Below are 22977 nucleotides of genomic sequence, written 5' to 3'. Positions count from 1 at the left end.
GATGGGGCCCAACAAAGTGAATGAAAGAGATCCAGACCAAGAATCTCAAGTCACTGGGGCCAGGGAAGGTCCCCTGCTTCTGGAGAGACGACATGCTCCCCGAGAGTCGTGCCCCAGAATGGAACTTGGTTTCTCAGGGCTGTGAGAGCCAGAGAGAAAGCGGTGCACGCAAAATACTGAGAACAAATCACTTCCCATCTTGCTTCTCTATCCAACCTATAAAGTGTGAAAATAAAATAAAGCCATTTTGAGACCTAGCACAGTCTCAGAAATGTACCTTGATAATGTACCTTTATCAAGGGTACCCTTGCTCTGTCTCTCGTCCCCACTGAAGCAAGAGATAAAGCAAGAAAGAGGGAGACACAGAATCCAGCAGGCTCAGGATCTGACTCAACAAAGACGTGAGGGGGTCCCAGCAGACGGTGAAGGCAGTTCTCAGGGAGGCAGCTGTGCAGCAGGCCTGGGAGTAACCAGTCCCAGGCACAGGCGGATCAGAGGGCTACACAGAGGGGTCTCTAAGAAAGTGAAGCCATTAGAAAATCTACTGTGTTTGAAAGTAATGAGATACTTAAATCTCAAGGCGGAGTTTAGGCTTGAATTACTGTTATACATACAAAGCAAACAAAACAACAAAGATGCTTTCCTTCGATTTAAACGCAGCCAAATATCAGGAAGCAAGTGACCCGTGGATAGCTCTTGGCTGGTGCTAAGGCTTCTGAAATTTTTAGCTCGAAGGGATGAAAGAGGTTCCCCAAGGCCCCACCCCACCAGAGCCATGTGAAAGGATCCCTGTGCCCCTGATCGTTTTCTGGGTGTGCTGTGCGAGGTTCACTGACCCACAGAGCACTTCAGGCCTGAAATAAAGCCACATTACCCGGGGCAAATCTCACGTGCACAGTGATGGATAGAGATGTTAGTCACAGCCTCATAGTCTGCTTTTCTTCAGTACTTTGTAGTTTGGTCTCATATGCTGAGATACTTAGGGCCCCAGAGAGCAGGTCTTAAATGTTCCTGAGTAACTGCCAAAGTGATCTATTAGTCAGGAAGTGACTGGAACAAAGTACAGAGGTGCTAGCCATTTACGGAATTTTACCCACCATATTGTCTGGAAGAGCTGTTGACAAACTAATACGTGTGTCTGCACCACATAATACCATGGTGGAATTTTCTAAAGATCCGAAGTCGACTTGCTTTCAGGTAGAGTTTAGTTGGCGGAAAATGTCTTGCCATTCTTGAACGCTTTCAGCTTTCACTGGCTTTGGCACTCTAGGCCTCACGCCCTCTGAGTTCACTGGCTGGGGGTCTGGTGTGACCTTTTGCCTTTCCAGACCCTCTAGACTGAGTGTCCCCCTGTTGGTGGGGTGGGGTGGGTGGGAGGAGGTGTGGCAGGAGGGAAGGGTAGATGGAAGGAGGGTGGGTGGATTGGGGTGGGCAGGTGACAATTGAAGCTCGATGGGTGGGTAGGAGGTGGCCAGGGCAGTAGGCGGAAGAGGAGTGAGAGGAGCGGTAAAAGGAGAGAGGGGAGGAGGCTGGTGAGTGAGCACAGTCTTGGTGATCTCTGGAGTGCAGGGGGCCTTGAAACACCACTGAGATACCTTGGGCAATGGCATGGGGACCGGATAAGGAGATTAAGCTGGAAAAGTAAGTGAAAAAGGCACGGCTGCACCCCCTCCTCATCTTTCATTCTTGAGCTGATGCTACACTTAATATTTATAGCCTCCTTGTCTGTTACTCCGGAACCTGCAGAGAGATGCATCAGAGAATGGAGGGTGGTGGAATTACATTGCCCTCTGGTGGCCATGAGGGGATTTGATGCTTGGTGGTCGCAGGTATTTTTTTCATGGTCTGTTCTTCCCACTACTCCACCCCTCCCCCACACTAGAATATAAAATCCACAAGGGCGGAGATTTTTGTCTGTTTACTCATCGATGTATATCTGGTGTCTAGAATATTGCCTGGCACCCAGTAGGTGTTCAAACCCTGTCCCATCATCTGATGTCTGATCCTAAACAGGTCTCTTAACTTCATGAAGCCTCCATTTCCTAATGAGTAAAATGGAGATTCTGACACCCAGCCCCTCGAGGGTTAACCGAGGGGGAGGGTCCTACGTGTGCTGAGCAAGGGCGCTCAGCTCTTCCTGCTCAGCAGCCAGAGCTGGCGATGCACCCCATGCCAACAGCAGCACCTGGCTTGGTGGGCACATTTGCCACTACGGGCATGGCCTTTGTGCTGGGAGGGTGGCAGCCTGAGGAAACGCCCAAACCTAGTCCCATGCTGGCCAGATCGGGAGGACATGTAGCCAAATACACAGGGCCATACCAGGTGAGGGTGAGGCTCCTCTTTGCAGTCCACCCTCTGTCTCCCCACCCCCACAGTCGTACCCAACTCTTCCTGCTGCCCCGAACCCGCCGGGTTCTATGTGCCTTCTGAGCCAGCCCAGACACCGTTTCCTCCAGCCGTATTCCCTCAGCAACCCCACTGCCACGACCCTCGTTCAAGCCCTCTGAGCAGCTGCCTCAGCCTCCTCCTCCTGGTCTCCCTGTAGCCACTCTAGGCCCTCAAATATATCTTCCTGCGGTAGATGCAATCTAACGGCAAATATGCTTATCTCACTTTCCAGCTTCAAGCTGATTGCTCTTGGGACAGAGTCCAAGTCCTCTGATCTACCATTTCGTGGTCTGGACCCAGCCCAACTCACAGCCAACTTTCCTCTCCTGATCCCAGCTTCAAATCTCACACTGAACAATCCCAGCCACTCCTAACTTCGAGGCTTGGCCAGAGCCATCTCCTCTCTGCTGCTGTGGTCTGCCCAGAATCCAGCTTCTTTTCCCCTGGAGGTGACTTAGGGCTACCCTATTTCTGGGTTCAAGGGTGAGCTTGACACTCAGTAGATTTCACCTTTCACTCCCCTTTGTCTTATTCTGGCCTCCTCCATTTATTTCATCTGCTTGGGTCCTGGAGGCATTTGAGTTTGAGACTCCTGGTGCACTTCTCCCTCATGTTTCTGTCAGACTGTGGTTCCCTCCTGGGCCCCACGGGTTTTGCCTTCCAGTTCCCAGCTCATCCATGGGTCCCAGTTTCCCTGCCCTGACACCTGGAAGTACCCCTGGTTCTTTGGGGGTTCAGTTCTCCCTCTTCAGGTCTGAGGAGCTAGGGCTCCGAGATCTAAGTTCCCTAGGGTGGGAAGCCTGCCTAGCTGAGCTGTTCATATTTTCCCTGGAGAAAGGGCAGGAGGACTTAGAGGTGAAGGTGTGTATTAGAGGACAGGAACATCCCCGGGTGGCACCTCTGAGCTGTGTGCTGTAAAAACGGCCCCTTCCGTTCAGGGTATTACCAGAGGCAGCGTCCACCTTGGCCAGAGTCTCTGCTAGGTGAGTCTGTGTTGCGTGCTCACAGCCTGCACACGGCAGGTGTGTGAGCTGCCTGGGGCTCTCACAGCTGTTTTCTTCACCTGCCCCCTTCCCAGGCCCCTCACTGGTCTCCATGGTGGGAGAAGGGGCTCAAGGAAGGATACCTCCCTAAAGGCAGAGTGGGACTCCAGTTTTCCCCTGGGGAGGTAGCCTCTGGACATGAGAGCTGTTTTTCTCTCCTGGCAAAGGGCAGAGAGGGAGCCCCAGACTGGAACCTTTCTGAGAGGAGTCGCTTCAGAGACCATCTTCACCCCGGGGGTCCTCACGTCCTGGATCCTCACAGAGCCACCGCAGAAGGGTCAGAGAGAGGTGAGCCCTGGGCTTGAGGAAAGGGTAGGAATGACCACACAAGTGAGCAAGACCTCAGGTGTGTGTGTTTGGGAAACAAGATTCAGATTCCCTGCTTAGATCCCTGGGTCCTGACTTTGCATGCGAGGAAATTTGACCTCTGAACGTGCACCCCCACCCACACCATCCCTCACTCCCTTCGCAGACCTCTGTTGCTCTGTACCAGCTGTCCTCTCCCAACCGACAGTCCCGGGGAACCAGACCCTAAAAGGCGTTTCACACCAAACAGAGGGCCCTCATTTGGGGGAAGATGCACGGTGAAGTCTGTTCAGGACCCAAGAAGTGAAGAACAGAGAGGTTGTCACCTGCACTAAAGAGGTGATAACAATAGCCAGGGGTGAGAGGCAAAGACTTAATAACCAGGACAATTAGGACATCAACCAAGTGGAATGTTCCAGCTGAATATCATACTTGATGCTGCATGTCCTCAAATATAAGATGCCATTTATTATAACACACAATCTACTACTCAAAAAGAAAGTCATCAATTAAACTATGACCAATGCTTTCTTATGACTCACCATTTCTATTTTACACTTGTAGAAAGAGCTCTTTGGGACTTGTTTCAATGGAGATGATCATGTTCCATCTCTAACCTGCATGTATGGGCAATGACGGCTGCATGATGGCTGGTGGCTGGTGGACAGTGGCCATTAACACCATTGATTAAAGACAACCTTGACTTCAGGGATGGCAGTGTGTGGGAAAAAATGCATGTTAGGAGAAATGGACTTTGGTAATTTCTAATGTATACAGAGCACTTACTATGTGTTAATTACCACTCAGAAATCCATAAGGCTGATCATTTATTAGAGCCCATTGCAGATCAGGGAACAGTAGGTGGGCGGGGGTAAAGCCAGCCCTTTGGGATCACACAGTGGTAAGTGGCCGAGCCAGAACTTAGCTCAGGCCAATGCTGAGAGAGTCCTGTTGGCCACTGTTTTTACAGATGTGTAACCTTGAGGGTCCAGAGAAACCCTGTTATCCCATTGCCGGTGTTGCCCTCTTTGGTTTTAGGACTGGCAGGCATGGGGCCCTGGAGGGTTCCCCCCAGCAAACAGCTTGAGGGAGAAGTCGAGGGCTGGGGCTGCCTGGGTCAGCACCCCCAAAGAGATGACATTGATGTGCGGCCCACAGAACTGAGGGAGGTTGTCCAGGGTGATGCCCCCACTGGCCTCTACACCCACACTCGGGAACTGGGCCTTCAGCGCTTCAGCTGTAGGGTGCAGCTCCTGCAGGACACAAGCCAAGGGGAGGTGACATCCCCTAACATGGCCCCTTCCCAGGAAGTAGGCCCCGCCTCACCTCCGGCCTGAAGTTGTCCAGCAAGACAAGGTCTGCTCCAGCCTCTGCTGCCTCCATGGCCTCCTGCAGGCTGCTGCATTCCACCTCCACCTTCAGGGCAAAGTTGGCCACCTGTCGGGCCCTCTGGACCGCCTGACAGACCAGAAGGGTGAGAGGGAGAACAGGTGGCAGCGTTAGGAGCAGAGTGAGCTGGCACTGGCATTCGAAAGGTCCCAGATGGATGACAAGTTTAGGGTTCATGAGGAAAATGGGCATTGGAATGGTTTCTTTCATATTAGGTGAAACCACATGAAGTTGTCACATGTGGATCAAAAAAATGACCAAGTAGCCCTGGCCAGGCAGCTCAGTTAGTGAGTATCGTCCCGCTACTCTGAGGTTGCGGTGCGACCCCCACTCAGGGAACAGACGAGAACCAACCAGTGAGTGCATAGATCAGTGGAGCAACAAAATGCTGCTGCTGCTCTCTCTCAAGTCAATAAATTTAAAACTATTTTAAAAATATCTTGTAAAATGGTGAAATACCAGCAATACTTAGCATTTGCCCTGAGTTGAATTTGAGTCAGGACATTAAAAATGGAAGGGATCTCCAAGAATGTTTTCACAAATGGGGAACAGGCTCGGGGACTCCAGAGCGGCCGGCCCAAGGCTGCAGAGCCATCAGCGCTGGGCTGCCCACAGCCTGCCCTTCGCTCCTGAACATCACTCCAAGCAGTAGAAGACCGTTTGTAAAGAAGCAAGTCCAACTCCTCAGGTGGAGCGACTGAGGGATTCAGGAGCCTCACCCCCCAACTCCCAGGCCGTCACTATCACCGGGGTCTCTGGGAGAGGGGAAGGGCTGTGATCGAGGGTTGGAGCGGGGCCAGGGCAGGGGCCAGATGTGCACCTTTTTCACATCACCAGCTGCCGTGACGTGGTTGTCTTTCACCATCACCAGCCCTCCCAGGTCGTAGCGGTGAGAAGCAGCTCCACCTACCAGGAGCCCATACTTCTCTACCAGCCGGAAGCCTGGCGTGGTCTTCCTGGTGCCTGCCACGTGCCCGGCCCAGCCAGTTCCCCTGGCAGCCTCTACAGCTGCAGCAGCACAGCTGGCGACTCCACTGCACCGGGCCAGCACGTTCAGGGCCACCCGCTCCCCCAGCAGTAGGCAGTGGGCAGGACCCTGTACCTCGGCCACCTTGGCCACAGGCACCAGCTTTGATCCCTCAGAGAGGAACCAGGAGACCTGACAGTTGACTTGGGCGAAGATGGCATCAAAGAAAGGCCTCCCGGCCAGTACCCCTGGGGATTTGGCCCACAGTGCCGCCTGTGAGGTGGCTGGCCCTGTGACCAAGGCTGTGTAGTTGAAGGCTGGACAGTCCTCTCGGAGCCAGCCATCTGCCAGGGTGGCCAGAGTGGCAGGGGGCAGCAGGAGCGCCAGGCCTGTGAGGGAGAGAGAAGACAGAGTCCAATGTGGCTGCCTCTCCTACAGCCAGAGGTGATTGTCAAAACACAGTTGACTTGAACAGCATGGGGGTTCGGGGTGGCAACCCCACTGTGCAACTGAACATTCCCATATAACTTTGACTCCCTCAGAACTTCAGTTGCCCCTTGGTGTCAGTGGGGATAGCTTCCAGGACCACCAACACCCAATTTCACAGATGCTCGAGTCTCCTATATAGAAAGATGTAGATCAATGAATACAGCTGGTCCTTCATATCTGCGGACTCCCAACCATGGATTAAAAACAGTATAGGTATTTATTGAAAAAAATCTGCACACGAGTGGGTACACACAGTACAAACCCATGTTGTTCAAGGGTCAATTCCATTTACAAATCAGCATAATTGGGCACTAGCCAATCAGGTTGAAGAATCTGGGGGTCCTGGGAGAGGGCCTGGGGTGCTGGGTGGGCCCTCTGTCCTGGTCAGGGTGGCCGGATTGAGCAAATAAAAATACAGAATGCCCAGTTAAATTTCTGACACACATCAAAGTTTTTTTTTTCAGTATAAGTATATCCTAGGCAATATCTAGAACATACATATCGTATAGTTAAAAATTATCTGTTGGTTATCTGAAATGCAAATTTTAACTGTCCTACATTTTGTCTGGCAGACTTAGTACTGGATCAGCAGCTAGGAGAGAAGCGAACAGAACCTTGAAGTCGCCCCGCCGCGTTTCCAGTCTGCCTGCGTAGACGGGATTGTTATTTCGGAGCTGAAGCCCCCAGTGGAATATGAGCTGTGTGCCATTTTCCATCCCGGGCTTTTCACAGCACCCAGTGTTTTATAGCTGGAAGTTTTTCCAGGTGGAGACAGGAACAGAGAAGAGGCACGTACACTGAGGTCGCACAGCAAACCGGCAGCAGATCAGGCCAGCCAGGCATTGCGGTCATGACGGACGGGGTCCCTCTGACTTGACCCTCTGGCCCGGAGAGCCTCCCACACCTGATGTTTCAACAAACTCTCGTCTTTCTACAGACCGGAGCTGTACAAGGAGGCTGTAAACGGGGAGGTTGGGTTTGAGCCCTGTCTCTGCGGGACATAGCTCTAGGAGTTTCAGGAGTGTGGATGAATCCTTTGCCTGTAGAATAATAGTTATGGAGTAGTGGTCTCTATGGTCCTTCCTACCCACGAGTAAATGTGCCCTTCACGCCTGTTGGAGGAGAGGTGACCACAGAGGCCAAGCTCGGGCACGGAGCATCATCGCCATCTGTCTGCCAAGAGCAGATTGGCAGCCTCATAGAAACCCAGGTGAACGGAAGACAATTCGATATTGTGTGAGGAAGTTGGGTTGGGATTTGTTTCCCCCACTTTTGCTCCAACTTGAAGTTAACGCCATATACTCTGCCTTGCTCCGCTCTCAGAAGCAGGCCTTCTTGTCCAGTCCTTCTTCCCCAAAGCCACATACCCAGTCTTCGCCCCTCGTCCCCTAACTTCAGCCACAGTCCTGTCATTGAACCTGGCCCTCCTTCCCCACAGCCTCTCCCAGGGCTGTCCCGAGGCTCCATTCCTCACTCAGAGCCAGCCGAGCCCCGGCTGGGGGGTGACTGAGCATAGCAGGGGTGTTGGGGGGGTAGAAAGATCACCTGGCCAGGGAAGAAGAGGAGGAGGGCTCTGGGAAACACCAATATTTAAAGGACCCACAGAGGCATGGCTGTCAGAGAGAGAAGCAGCCCCAGAAGAGAGTGAGTGTTTGGATTTCAAGAAGTGGGCTGTGAGCAGAAGCAAGAAAAAGAAAGGTTGAAATGACTATTGGACTTAGCAATTAGAAGGCCTTTGCCACAGCAGTTTTGGTTCCGTGTGGTTGGAGCAGAAAGCACATTGTCAAGGTCATGATCTATGCAGGTGGTGAGGGAGTAGAAAGGTAGGTGTGGACCACTCTTTAGCAAAGGTGGAGAAGGGGAACCGTCCACCTGGAATGCACATTGGACTCACCTGGGGCACTTTTCAGACCTTTGGCGGCACAGGCCCATTCCAGACCGCCTGAGTCAATCTTTGGGGTGGGGGCAGTTCCAGGCACCCAGGTTTTAGAAGAGCTCTCACTCTGACTCAGATGCGCTTGAGGATTAAGAACCAATACTCACGCCGGACCTCATGTTGCATGCCTCCGTTTATATGAAACATCCAGAAAAGGCCAATTGAGAAAGATGGATGTCAGAGTAGTGGATGTCTGGGGCTAGGAGTGACCTTTAAATGAGATCTTACTGGGGTGATGGAAATGCTCAATGATGCTGACTGCATAATTCGGTAAATTTACTGAAAATATTCGGACTGTCCACTTAAATAAGCAAATAAGAACCAACGCTCTGCCAAAGGGCAGGAACTATTTTGCAACCCCAGTAAACCAGTGCATCCCGGCATCAGGCATCAAAAGCCAACATCAAGGAGAAACACCCCCCCCAATGGGAGAACACACCACCACCAACTCGCAATACAACCAGAGGACAGAGGGGCACATTAAACTATCCCACGGGGATACAACCAGCGAAATTTAGACCAGATGAAACCCACCAGAGGAATACCCCATTTCTTCAGCAAGTACACTGCAAGGAAACAAAAGATTAAATCATCTTAAAGCACATACTAACCACAGTCACAGTGGATGGATCTTACTTGGATCCTGATTCAAACATACAAATTGAAACCAAATTAGAACATTTATGAGACAATTGAACATCTGAATGCTGCCCTGAGGGGAAGGGAGGAAGAAAGAGAGGGAGAAAAACATGGTGTGAGAGAGGAACATTGACTGGCTGCCTCTCCTACACACCCGGGGCAATGAGCCCACAGCCCGTACACATTCCCCTGGCTGGGAATCAAACCAGCGGTGACCTTTAGCCCTGACTGGTGTGTCTCAGTGGATTGGGCATCATTCTGCAAACCAAAAGGCCGCAGGTTTTATTGCCAGTCAGGGCACATTCTTGGGTTACGGGCCAGATCCCCCTTGGGGGGCATGTGAGAGGCAGTAGATCCGTGTTTCTCTCGCCCATCAATGTTTCTCTCCCTCTGGTTCTCCCTCCCTTCCTCACTCTCTGAAAATGAATAAGTCAAGTCACAGGACTGCAATAAGGAGGGAGTAGGTGATTCACATGAAGTGCCAGACCAGACTTTTCTGAACCCGGCTGTCTGACTCCAGCAGCTTTGTTCTGCCATCTATTTATTGGTTGATCTGTTTGGCAAACACCAGATGGAGATGGAGGCTGGTTTGCACTGTAGCTTCCAGACTGATGGGCTTTTCTTTCCCCTTTTCTGTCTAGTGAAGAGAAATAACCTCCAAATAGGGTGAAACGTGCTGGCCCAGCATACAAGCGGTAAAACGAGCTATAGTTTTTCAGAGCAATTGCAGAGTAGCAAAAGAGAGGGCTGAATGGTAGGGCGGGGCCAGACCGAGTAGGCCTTGAATGACAGGAAATGACAGAAAAGACTAAGGGTTTTGTTCAGCGGGCAGTGGGAAATCATTAAAACCTTCGATCAGAAGTCACACAATCAGAAACGCTCTTTGAAGTTTAAATATGTAAACTGTGGCTAGGGTTCCTGAAAGATGTAAGCTGGGAGGCTGTTGCAACCGCCGGGCAAGAAGCAGTGAGCCAGGGCGAAGTGGAATTGGGAGGGCGGCCTTCCATGGCTATAAGGAGAGGGCGCGCTACTATTTGCACCCCATGTCCACGGACTGGGTCTGGCCCCGCCCCTCTCACGCTTTGGCCAAGCCTGACCTCTCCACCTTTGCCCGCCAGCCTGCCTTCTGTTTGTGCCCCAACTCCGTCCTCACCCTTTCTTCCTCTCAGTTCCCCAGCCTTTATCTCATCCCCCTTGACTTGTCTACTACCTCCTGGCTTAATTCCCAAGGCTCCGTGATCCCAGAACCTGCCCTCCTGAGTTAAACATCAGGTGAGGGCACATGAGGGAAGACAGTGCTGCAAAGGAAGCCTCACCAGGCTAATCCCCATAGGCAGGTAGGAACAGAATAAGAAAAGGCTCAGGGGATGCCACGCAGGTAAACCCACAGGATGTGGGAACTGGCTAGCTATTGGGGTGTGAGGGACAGTGAGCAGCAAATGCTGACTCTGAGGTTCCCAGTCTGAATAGGTGAGGCATGAACAGAAATGGAGCTGGTGGGGGGGAAGACTGAGTTTGATGCGGCAGGGAGGTGTCCAGGTGGAGATGGGCATACGGAGTTTCCAAAAACACAGCAGAGCCTGGGAGGGCTCAGGGCTGCAGAGACAGATATGAGGGGTCGACATCACCAGCCTCACTACCGGGGAGGCACTCCTCTGGGCAGGCGCTCTGTGTGTAACCCTCACCGCAAGCCGAGGGAGGGCACTGTTTTCACTTTATCGACGAGGAAGCAGAGGCACAGCGAGGCTAAGCATCTTGTCCGAGGTCACAGAGCTAGCTGGTGGCAGGAATGGGACTTGAACCCTGTCTCTAGCTCCGAGGTCATTTCTAAACCAAGAGTTTGTTCGGGCCCCCAAGAGCTGCCCCCACAGCCAAGCCGAAGGGCCTGGGTGTGCAGAGAACACAGAAGGCCCAAACCAGGTCGGAGCTGGGGAAGAAGCCCAGTGAAGATTCAGAGAGCTCACAGGTGGGGCTCCTTTCACTCGTCCTGTCATTTGCCCTCCCAGCAAACCCGGGAGCAAGGAACTGTTATTGTCATTTTAGAGATGCAAGGAAATGACTTGCCCGAAGTCACACAGCCCCGGTGGGGCCCAGCTTCAAACAGGAACCTTTTGACCCCAGAGCCCGGCCCCCATCATTCTGCATAGTCTCCTTAGGAGCGTCATCCCCGCACCCCTTCCCCCGCAGAGGGTCAGTGGACTCAAGCCCCCTCCCCCACCCATGGCTGGTGGGACAGGACTTTGCTTCCATTTCTCCGGAGCTGCTAGCTAGGAGCAAAGTCCAGAGCTGCGGGCCATCCAGCCTCCCACTACCCGTCCCCTAGAGCCCCAGGGGATGTGCCCTCCTCCAAGCCACCCCTGGCCTTCTCTGGGGCTCGAGCCTTTTCCTTTCCCAGAGCTTCTGGAGACCCAACATAGAGGAGAAAGAAGCGTGACAGGAGGCCTTTGGCGGACAGAAAGGAATGCTTGGGGTTCGGAGAGGTTTGAGGGAGGTGGGGGAGGTTAAGACAGTAGATGGGAACCAGAAGAAACTTGGTCTTGGGAGGGGTGGGAAGATAAGGCACTGAGATGAGTTGGGTGGGAAGAGGGGCAGGAGGGTGGGGAGGTGGTGGTGAGGGGAGAGAGGTCTGGGCTGCTTTTCTTTACCTTCGGGCTCCATGACGGCTTGGAGCAGCTGGTGTCTGCTGCTCAGATCCAGTGTTCAGAGAGGCCTGAGGCTGGGGGCGGGGCTGCCAGAAGGAAGGGCCGTTCCAGCCAGCCCGTCAGTCCTTTCCAGGTTCTCTGGGGCTCCCTCTAGCCCTCTTCCAGGACCCCGGGGTTGTACGTACCTCATCTGCTTTCCACACTCAGCCCTCAGTGGTGTACCAATGCAGAAGTCCTCTCCTCTCCGGACCAGAGGCCCTGTTCTCTCCCCACAGCCGGCCGTCCTCAGAATGTGAGGCTGTGAATGCAAGAATGTGCTCCCTTGTGAGGGCTGGAAAGCTTTTTCAATGGTGCACTAGGAAAATTGGGCCTTAGACCTGGGTTCAAATCCTAATTCCATCCTTTTTGATCTCAGTACCTTTAAACTGTTTTCTGTGCCTCAGTTTCCTCTTCCTTGAAATGGGATAGTACCTACCTCATGGGTTCAACTGAGAATCAAGTGAGACACCTCTGCCAGTGACACAGAGTAAAAACTCAACAAATGACCATTTCCTTTCCCTTTCCTCTTCCTGAGGTACTTGAAAGACATGGCTGGATCGGAGCTAGACTTCCGACCAGGAAAACGGGGAAATTGCCATCGACCTGTGCTGGGACGCCAGGCAAGTTCCTGTCCAAGAATGGCTGGGCCTCCATTTCTTCATGGGAAACTGCGGGCTAAAGTCACCGGGACCCTGACTGGCCACCCACAAGCACCTCCCCAGCCTTTTCCCATCTGTTTCTCAGCAGCCCACGACCCTTCCGGGACTGGGACTCGGGTGGGTGAGTGAGGGCGCTAGGGTGCGCCACTGAAGGAGGCCCCCCTCTCAGGGTCTAATTTGCACCTTGGCACCTTGCTTGCCTCAGTCTTGTCTGGGACTGCCCCTTCTGGCCCTTCTTGACAGATTTTCTCCTTTTGTTCCCTAAATGGCATTTTCTCCGAGTTCCTCTCTTACAGGCTCTGTGCTGTCACTTATACGTCCTTTCTCCTACATCCAGCCCTTGGATTTTGGTGTTCCCTCAGTGTGATGGGACAGTTTCTCTCTGCCTCCTGGGCACACAGCTGAACTACGCTTCCCAGCCCCTTTTGCACTGAGGCCGCTGCGTGACCGAATTCTGCCCCATGGAATGTGAGCAAAAGTGACATGTGCCACTTCTAGACCTGGCCCATAAAAGTCTTCCCACGATCCCCCTGCCCTCTCTCCTCCCCAGAATGACAGAGCACAGAATGGAAGGAGCCAGGGTCCCTGAACGGCCTACAGCCGGAGCCATATACCGTTATTTAAATTGCTGTCTAAAATCAGATGACTCTTTAAAAAAAAAAAAAAAGATGAAATCAGATGACTCTTGCTCTGGCTGGTGTGACTCGGTGGATTGAGTGCTGGCCTGTGAACCAAAGGGTCAGTGGTTCGATTCCCAGTCACAGCACATGCCTGGGTTGTGGGCCAGGACCCTAGTTGGGGACACGTAAGAGGCAGCCGATTAAATGCACGTCAGTGTTTCCCTCCCTCTCTTTCTCTCTCCCTTCCCCTCTCAAAAGGTAAATAAAGTCTTTAAAAAAATAAAGAAAATCGGATGACTCTTAAATCCAGATCTCCTACTCTGATATCCCTCCTAAGATCCAGGTCTTTATTTCTAACCATCTCTAAACATCCCTTCTAACACTTCTAAAAATGAGCTTATTAAGTTCTCCAGGAAAATGCTCACCTCTCTGCATTTCCACCTAACGATATTGGCATCTCAGTCTCCCAAGATAGAAACCTTGAAGTCTAACCTCATCCTTCCCCGGTCAACTGCCAATTGGTCCTAAACTCTATTTTATGAATAAATATATTTCTGACCTGACTTCTTTTTTCACTGTAAGCCACACTCCCACTGTCTAAGTCACACGAGACTAATGCCCGACCTCCTGGATGCCAGGTTCATCCGAAAGGCGGATCTGGCCCTGACTGGTGTGGCCCCGTGGGTTGGGTGTCATCCAGCAAAGCGAAAGGCTGCCACTTTGATTCCTGGTCCGGGCACATGCCTGAGTTGCAGGTTTAGTCCCTGGTTGGGGTGTGTACACGAGGCAATCAATCAATGTTTCTCTCTCACATCAATGTCTCTCTCCCTCTCTTTCTCCCTCCCTTCCCCTCTCTCTCAAAATAAATAAATAAAATCTTAAAAAAGAAAAGAAAAAGACAGAGCTGGTCTTGCCACATGTTTACTTAAAAACCACTGTTTAGCCCTGGCTGGTGTAGCTCAGTGGATTGAGGGCGGGCCTGCAAACCAAAGGATCGAGGTTCAATTCCCAGTCAGGGCACATGCCTGGGTTGCAGGCCAGTTCCCAGCAGGGGACGCACGAGAGGCAACCATGCATTGATGTTTCTCTCCCTCTCTCCTTCCCTTCCCCTCTAAAAACACAAATAAATAAAATCTTTATTAAAAAAAACAGTGTTTGTTCATGCATTAATGCATTTATTCCTCCATTCAGTAAATACATATCAGTTAGCTGCTATGTGACAGGCCCTGGCCTCTGAAGTCACAAAGGCGACATGTGGACTTGGACACATGAAGGACACCTTCACATAATTACAGCCCAGTTGTTTCTGCTATCACACAAGGTGTTGTAAGAGTGGAGGAGAAATATTATGTCTGTTTGGGGTGGTGGCCCTGGAAACTTAATGACACCCTGACTGGTGTGGCTCATTGGGTTGGGTGTCATCCGCAAAGCAAAATGTCACCGGTTCCATTGCTGGTCAGGGCGCGTGCCTGGGTTACAGGCCAGGTTCCCCAGCTGGGCACATGGAAGAGGCAACCAATCAGTGTTTCTCTTGCACATCAATGTTTCTCTCCCTCTCTCTCCCCACTTCCCCTCTAATAATAAACAAAATCTTTCAGAAAAAAAGAAAAAGAAAGAAAAGGCATCAGCATTTGAGCTGAATCTTGACCATTGAGGAGGAGTTTGGCAGGAAGTCAAGTGTGTGTGTTGTGGGACAGGCTGCGGGTGGGCTGGCTTCAGCCAGACTGTGCACAAATGCAGGACCGAGTATGCAGCTCTCTCCATGGCTGACACCTCCTGAAATCTGGGCCGTGGTCCAGCTGTCCTGGTGCCACAAGCTGGGAAGGCAGGTGCTGAGCACCCTAGGGTGCTGAGGCACACTGGCACCCATTTGCATCTCATTGGTGGGAACAAGTAGATTGTCTCCAAAACACCCCGGGTTTCTGTTGTCTAATGTCTCTACCCCCAGCCTCCCCAGAGCATGACAGTCGCCCACTGTGCAGGCTTCCCAACCAATTCCCCCTTAGTGTTTGGAGTGCTCAGGGCTGACGAGGGTCACTTCTGCCTGAAGCCCCCCCCAACCCCCCCCACCCCGGCTAGCCCACCCTCCACAACTTCTGCCTGCCAAGGACCAAAGGTCAGAATTGAGGATGCAGAAGAAAATCAGGTGTAAATGTTCATTTTCAGAAATAAAGTGTCCTTAAAACCACGCATTGAAGCCCTTTTCCTGTCTGCAAAAGTGAGTTAATAGATTTCTCAAGGCCACTCCCACCCAGATCCTCTTCCATTTGGAATTTTCATTTTGGACGACAAAGCTTTATTTGTAATCACAATCTTAATGTGCGCTTTAGAGATGAAAATAGAAACGTGTTTTAAAATAGAAGATGAAGCATAATATACTGTATATGACTGTGTGTGTGAATCCTATATTTAAGAAACTAGAAGGTGCTGGTAATTAACTTTTGCAAAAGAGGTAAAATATTATTTTACTGTCCAGACAGAAAGGTTTTCAACACTTTCAGTTTTCCACCCCTCCCCAAGAAAAGCACACAGGCTGTTCTGGGAGCTGGCTACAAGGAACTCGATGAGGTGGGAGGGCTTTGGCCTTGGGGCTCAGGACTGACCGAGCAGGGGTGGGCACAGGAGTAGCAGGGCCAGATCTCAAAGGGGTCTTATACCGCATGCTAAAGAAGGTGGGCTCTATCCTGACAGACTTAGGGAGTGCAGGGATAATCTGGACCGAGTGGCCTTTTAGAAGTGTCACTAGGACTACCAAAGGCAGAGGTTGGAAGGGATCGGGGTCGTGAAACCAGAAGGGAAGGCCCAGCAGGACCAGGCAGGGTATAATGGGGCCTGGAGAGAAGAAAGGGGTCCCAGGGACTGTGGAAGAAGAGTCAGCTGGACTTGGCACCGGGGAGCGAGGGCAGAGGAGAAAGTCGGTCCTGGAGGTGACTACTGAGCTTTTGCAGAATGATGGCACAGGCTCCCTGCTGTTCCTAGAGGAGCGCTCCTCCTAGGGAACCTCCCTTCAGCCAAAGCAGGATAATGCTATGAAGTAATCATCATCCACTTATATGGAAAAATAGGGGGCGTTCCCAGAACCAAAAAATAACCTGCCAAATCATACACGAAACCTAAAGTGATACGAACATATAGTAAAAGCAGTGCCCCCCTCGCTGCTCCAGCTGCGTGGGGTGCGTGCAGCCTGTGGAGGCTGCAAACCCAACGTTGACTACTTTTTTCTCCGTTCGCCTTTTTTTGGTGAAAGTGAAAATCCTCTTCATTTCTTTTGTGTAATGAAAACAGGTGCTATCGCAGGTCTTTTGTAAAAAAGTGAAGGGGCAAAGGATGTGACTTGCCAGCAGCGGGAGATACCTACATTTCCCACGTGCTGAGGCCCCAAACAGAGGAGTGAAACTGGCTTCAGGTTTAACTTCCCCACGGCTTCCAGACTGAATTAGAACCCTCAAGCCCTTCTCAGCACGGCTCCACCCGGCCTTTCCAGCCTCGTCTCCCACAACTCTCTTCAAACCATACCCCCCCATCCTGCCCAGAGAACACTTATTTGTTAATGTTTTTGTAACTGTAAAAGTGATTGATATTTATTGTATAAAAGTTGGAAAGTATAGAAAAGTATAAACAAGCCCTGGCTGGTGTGGCTCAGTGGATTGAGCGCTGACCTGGGAACCAGAGGGTCGCCAGTTCGATTCCCAGTCGGGGCACATGCCTGGGTTGCGGGCCAGGTCCCCAGTGGGGGGGGCGCGTGAAAAGCAATGGCACTTTGATGTTTCTGTCCTCCTCTTTCTCCCTCCCTTCCCTTCTGTCTAAAAATAAATACATAAAATCTTGAAAAAAGAGAAAAGTATGAGTAAAATAAAATCCCCAACAAACCTGTTCCTTTATAGATAACCACAGTTACCACACGTTCCCACTTAACATTATATTGTAGACATTTTCCAAAGTCATTACATAGTCTTTGAAAACATTTTTAGCGTCATGATAAGTATACTAAGCCATTGACAATTATTTTTATAATTGATATATCTGGTCCCCTCTTGTCGCTATATTTTATATTTTTTATTGTTTCTCTCCTTGTTTTTCCTTTTTGGTCTCACAATGTCTACCCATCCTTTGCTTTCCCCCTCACCTCCCCGCTAGAGAATTGAAAGGCATCTCTCTGCTCCATGACTGTCAAAAAAGAATCTCTACTGACTGCTCACACTCCCCAAGGGTGCCTTTACCCCCGCCGAGAGTGACCTTCTCCCCTTATCGGCCTGGCGAAATCCTTCTTAGCCTTCAGAATCCCTCAGGAGCCATCCTCGTTCACTCATTCAAGTGGACACTTACTAAGGTCTTCACACACACTGGCACGGTGGTCCCCAGGAAAACGGCGCGGACCTGGCAAAGACCCTGTGAGACTCACTCAGGGGAAGCCTCCTAGCCTTCCCCAGGGGCAGAGTGCCACTACTTTTTGGGGGTACATTTATAAATTTTTTTAGCCCTGGCTGGTGTAGGGGTGGGAAAGGCAACCATACATTGATGTTTCTCTCCCTCTCTCCTTCCTTTCCCCTCTAAAGATAAATAAATTTAAAAAATTAAAAAAAAATAAAAAATAAAATTTTTTGTGCTTTTATTTGAAAACCTTTCACATTTTTAATGTTTTCTGGACTGAGCAGAGCCCCATTGGGCACCTTACCCACCCCACCCCATTTCCTGCAGGATTTGCCCAGGACCCCGAAAATATTGGTTCAGAACATGTCTGCCTGTGCCGAATGAGCAGGGTGCCGCTGACCGCCTCTGAGTTCAGTGCCGACATCATCTATACCTGAAGTTGGGGCACTTGGTTTGATAAATCTGACGCAACTGTGGTATCCTGAGGGACTTTCGGAACTAAACTTCTGCTGCTCTGTGGCTACAGCTAGTCCAAACGATGCCTTGTAAGAAGTAGAAAAAGGCGCCCAGACACGGTTTCATGGGTGCCCAGCCTGCACGGTGAAGGCTGGATTTCCACCCCAGCTCAGCCCGTCCCCACAGGCCAGACACAGGCCTGTGTGGCCAGGTGGGTCCTTGGCCACTTTGCGCCACTTCTCTCCCCCATCTCATGACCAGCCCCGCCGCCCTCCTCCCTGGTTCAGGCCACATGGCAGTCACACTCACAGTTCCCAACTGCCTCTCTCTTTGTAGGTCAGCCAGACTGCTCTCAGCCTCCGCACCCTGTGACTCAACAACTTCCTCTTTGCAAATTTCCTCTTTGCCCTGGGGAAATACCAACCGCTTCTGGCCCATGTGGCACCCCGGGCTCTGGCATGGGCTGGTCTCAGAGATGGCCAGTTGGTTCTTGTCCCCTCCTGTCCATCCCAGATCCAGAGGGGAAGCCCCTGGTTCTGCCAGCCGGTCCTACGTCCTCATTTAGCTCACTCTCGCTGACTTTGTCACCCGGAGAAGGGAAAGCGCTTGAAAATATGTAACAGCAGAGTTGCACCAAGACCCAGTTACCAGGTCTCCTGTCTCCCTCCCTCCTATGCCGGGGAGGCTGTGAGAAAGGAACACAGTGGCTGAACTGAAGAACCACGCTAGGGTCATCACAAATGCCGTCTTTCTATCGAGTCTAGCATTCCTTTATTGGGCAACAGACAAAATTAAATCTACTACCTCCACCCATTTGAGCAGAGATGAAGGCACAGATATTCTCAGCAGGTCCTCAGGATGGCATGTCCTCAGCTTCTGAAACCCTTCCTGCCCCTCCCTCACGCCCTTCATACTCACCTCTACCCTTCACAAATCACCAAATCCTTGACTCTTGCACACAAAACACACCCATAAGTGTACCCACACAGGCGCTGGGGCTTCTGAGAACCATTCCTGCCCAGAAACCTCCGTCCTCCGGAGGAGTAACAGCTGAAGCCTTTGGCTACCTCAGTCCATAGTTAGCTCTAAGGGAGAGTGTGGTGACACTCCCTTGGGACAAAGGCCAGCCTAGAGTCCAGGTGCTGTCACAAGCACACTTGAGAGCACAGCTAGATGACACCACTCCAGGCTGGCCCTGCACAGAGCACTGAGGCCTGGAGTTAAATGAATTTCATGGGATGACCCAGGAACTGTCCTAGCCTATGGGGTCAGATGTACTTTCCAAAGTAATCAAGATGAGTTTGCTGGCTTGTCATTTCCTTCTTCTCAGACTCTGATGTCCCCGAAGAATCCTCCGAGCAATCATAGGTCAAGGAAATTTGGCCTTGTGGAGACTCGGCCTCTGGTTTCAAGGGCAAAAATGTGGCAAAAAGGGTTAATGGAGAGGAGTAGGGGTTGATGAGGAAGTCTTATTCATTCAGTCTTCAGGCCTTCAGTGGGTGTAGGCCCTGGCCTTGGTGCTGGGTTCAAGTGCTGGGCGGCAATGCCACTCTGGGGTGTTGGGTACAGAAGCTGGAAGTCCCAGGGTTAAGAAGCTAGATGAGGGTTCAGAGCGAAAATGTTGGGTGAAAACGCTAGGTGATGATGAGGTTGAAAGTGATGGATAGGAGGGAAGGTGACGGAAGCTAGAAATGACCTCCAGTCTTGTGTTCACAGGCACTAAGGGACCTCCACATCTCCCACTTCCTGTCCATCAGAATCAGCGGCCTCCACAGCCCCATTCTCACTGCCCACAAGTGGCTCTTCCTCCCCCTTTAGGCTGGAGGTTGACCCAGCCTTTAGCTCCTCCAGGGCCAAGGAACCCTGGCGAGACTTCCGTCTACCAAAGAAAGTGGTGAGTGTAGGCCCACGGCTGGAACCCTCCCCCTCTGGGATCCCAGAGCCCTTGTCACCACCAGACCCTCCTGCTGTTGTTATCACAGCCTCCTCATCAGACACTCGGGCGGGCCCAGCCCAGGCATCTACCACCCCATTGCGCTTTCCTCCTCTGCTTAGTGTCAGGGCACCTGTCCTCCGCTTCTGCCGCTGGCGCCACAGCAGGAGTAGGGCCAAGAGGACAATGACCACCAGAAGAGCCACAAGCACAGCCACTATTAGGGTATTATTTGTCCTCTGATCTGGACTTACAGAAGGCCCACTGTCTGTGTTTGTGGAGGCCTTTGGGGCAGTCATGATGGGCACTGTTCCCCAAGAGGTGGGGGAGCCACTAGTCTCCAAAGAGCTAGTTGTCATTGTGCCAGGGAATACACTGGTCCCACTGGAAGTCTCCAGATAGCTAGTTGCTATGGTGATGGGGGGTCCACTGGTTGTGTTAGAGGTATCCAGAGAGCTAGTTGCCATGGTGACGGGGAGTCCACTGGTCCCACTGGAGCTTTCCTGAGAGCTAGTTGCCATGGTGACGGGGAGTCCACTGGTCCCACTGGAGCTTTCCTGAGAGCTAGTTCCCATGGTGATGGGGAGTCCACTGGTCCCACTGGAGCTTTCCTGAGAGCTAGTTCCCATGGTAATAGGAGGTCCACTGTTCCCACTGGAAGTCTCCAGTGTGCTAGTTGTCCTGGTTCCACCAGTCATATTGTGAAGTCCCAGAGTATTCATTGCTGGTGGAGTGGGGTTACTGTTTACATTAGAGATTTCCTGGAACACTGATGGCTTCTCGGTGGAAACTTCTTGGGAGATTGTTGGTCCGGCTATAGAAAGGCCACTACTTGCAGCAACAAAAGTCTCAGGAGAAGACACCTCACTGGCTGTATAAGGAGCTGAGGAAGGTGGGACGGTCTGGTGCCCAGTGCTGTCATTTTTCTCGGGGACCCTCGGTGTATAATTGGAGGCCATTGAGCTAAGTTTGGGGGCCTCAGAGCTATTCGTAACCAAAGTAAAAGGAGAGTTTATGGGTGTAGATGCCTCCAGAGAGGCCAAGTAACCCCCAAAGAAGAGGAGAAGCAGGATCATTTCCATGACAACAGGCACGAGCATGAGTTGGGACCTGAGGGTAGGGAAGTTGGAGAAATGGAACACATGAAGAGCTATGGTAGGACCTGGCCAGGCCCTTCCCTCCCGCCCACTTCCCTGCCAACTGCAAGGCCTAACCTGTGGTTTAACGGCTTTTTCCACCCTTTCTTTTACTATTATCAGAAATAACAGGGGAACAGATGTTGGCAGCTCCCCTATCAACTATCCCATAGCACCCCCACACCCAGCCTTAGCAGCATGCACTCCGGCAATGGCCTCCCCTCCTGGCCTTCCCTGACCCCATTCAGCCCCAGTGGCTCCTGACACTCTTTCCCCGTCATCTATCAGTGTCTTCACAAGCCATAAGCACATTCCCAGGTCTCCTGAGACCCCTGCCCCACCAAATCACACCCCCTTACCAGCTCACTTGATAAGGACACGGGCTGGGGCCAGGCTGCTCCAACTCCTCCTGAAGGTGGGGCAGGACTGGGCAGACAGGGCCCCAAGGGGAAAGGAAGTAGCCCTAGCCCCACCCACCTCACCCCAGCATCCTGCCCCACCCACCCTGTTCCCACAGCTGCCATGTGTTGAGAGCAGCATCACTCCTTCTGGGGTCTGAGGTGGTGCCAGAGGCTCTGGGGCCTTAGCTGATGTAGGGGCAAGGAGTCTGGAATGGGGATTCCTGGGTGTTAGCTGGGAAATGGGATGGCAAGAGGTAAAGGGGGGATAGAGAAGGGGTTCAGACCTGGGGTGATGGAAATGTGCGTACTTGAGAACTAGGGGGTGCAGAGGAGGAAATGGGAGGGGAGGGTGGTTTCCTCTGCATCTGTGGTGCCCAAGCTGTTAGGCCAAGAACCCGAGGTGGCACTGGCCTCAGAGCTCCTAGGAAGTAAAATGCAGGAGGAAGCCCCTGACTCTTCTGGGGTCAAAGAAAGCCTATGCAAGCCGCATAGATGCCTGGTGAGCCTTTGACAACTTCCCAAGAAGCTGGGGAGTGGGGGGTGGGGGGTGGGTGGTCACCACAATGTCCCCAGTAGTGGGTACTTAACTAAATCAAGCACTGCATATCTTACGACATTATTTTTGTAGAAGATTAATAAAGATACGGGAATCTACATGGAATAAGTCTGGAAAGATATCCACTGAGGTGTTGACCAAGTTTCTCAGGATAGGTATGAGCAGGAAGTTCTTTATTTTCTTCTGTGGATGGTTGCTGTTTTCTGACCTCCCCCCAGTGTAAAAGCTTTGGCTTTTGCTATGTGTGTGGTTTTATTCTTTTCCTTTCTTTTTAAAAAATCTAAACTGATTTGCACATTGTAAAAGCAATACATGTACATGACAGATGACTGAAACAAGCCAACGTCAGGTCCTGGGATCTTACAGCGCTCCCAAGTAAATGAGTGAAACTGACACAAAGACACGAGACTCCTGGGTCAGAGACACAGGAATTCAGGAGTCACCGAACAGCAAGCAGCCGGAGCGTTACGTTTTCATCAGCTCCCCTTGCCCCGAGCCCCCAGGGGTGACACATAGAGGCTTGGCCCACAGCTGAGGAATTTTCCTCTTTTCAGGCAGGCGGTAAGAAAGCCTGCTCTTTGTTCTGAAGGGAGACTTTATCCTTAGACTCACTCTCTGCTAACACAAACCTGAGAAATGGCCTGGATGTAGAGTGGCCAGGACTGCACTTTTAGCACACCAGCCGGAGTGTGCGGGGATGCTCAGGGCCACAGCGGACTGCCTCTCCGACAGTCAGGAGAGTATGAGATGAAAAGGCTCCACACCACCACCAGCAGATAAACATTCGTAACAATGTCTGTGTTTACACATGCATGCATTTTATTATATTAGATTTCGTTACACACACTGTTCTGCACTATTCTTTTTGTACTGAACTAACCTAAGATGGAGAGAAGGAGAGAAGGAGGGAGGGAGGGAGGGAGGGAGAGAGGGAGGGAGGGAGGGAGGGAGGGAGGGAAGGAGAAAGTGGGGAAGAAAGGAAGGAAACCATTGCATTGTTGGACCTT

The 22977-nt window shown here is 51.6% G+C and overlaps 1 protein-coding gene across 5 annotated transcripts; it reads right to left on the bottom strand.

The window, feature by feature from the left end:
• Nucleotides 1-4306: 4306 nt before the first annotated feature.
• Nucleotides 4307-21454, bottom strand: LOC119058857 (nicotinate-nucleotide pyrophosphorylase [carboxylating]). Of its 5 annotated transcripts, none has more exons than XM_037158346.2 (6): nt 18254-19662; nt 11981-12097; nt 11803-11947; nt 6229-6482; nt 5064-5195; nt 4307-4990 (listed from the first exon to the last, which is right to left on the bottom strand). In XM_037158346.2, exons 3-6 carry the CDS (start codon nt 11813-11815, stop codon nt 4772-4774), a joined length of 618 nt encoding a protein of 205 aa, XP_037014241.2. In that variant the 5' UTR covers nt 11816-11947; nt 11981-12097; nt 18254-19662; the 3' UTR covers nt 4307-4771. The 5 variants fall into 5 exon arrangements, 3 of the variants coding, with proteins under 3 accessions (XP_037014241.2, XP_037014231.2, XP_053527720.1); XM_037158336.2 differs by having other exon boundaries at nt 4315-4990; nt 5947-6482; XR_008392728.1 differs by lacking the exons at nt 4307-4990; nt 5064-5195; nt 6229-6482 and adding an exon at nt 21373-21454 and having other exon boundaries at nt 11821-11947; nt 18254-20987.
• Between the last annotated feature and the right edge of the window lie 1523 nt (nt 21455-22977).

The sequence above is a fragment of the Artibeus jamaicensis genome, unplaced genomic scaffold (genome assembly GCF_021234435.1).
Source record: "Artibeus jamaicensis isolate MK-2021 breed Jamaican fruit bat unplaced genomic scaffold, CSHL_Jam_final contig_700, whole genome shotgun sequence".
Lineage (NCBI taxonomy): Eukaryota > Metazoa > Chordata > Mammalia > Chiroptera > Phyllostomidae > Artibeus > Artibeus jamaicensis.
The sequence above is the reverse complement of the archived record's forward strand: the minus strand, read 5'-3'. Positions and strand labels throughout refer to the sequence as shown.

What these genes read in the sequence shown, in the direction of transcription:
- LOC119058857 (XM_053671745.1), bottom strand. Translation starts at nt 20,977, where the DNA reads ATGCTCGTGCCTGTTGTCATGGAAATGATCCTGCTTCTCCTCTTCTTT.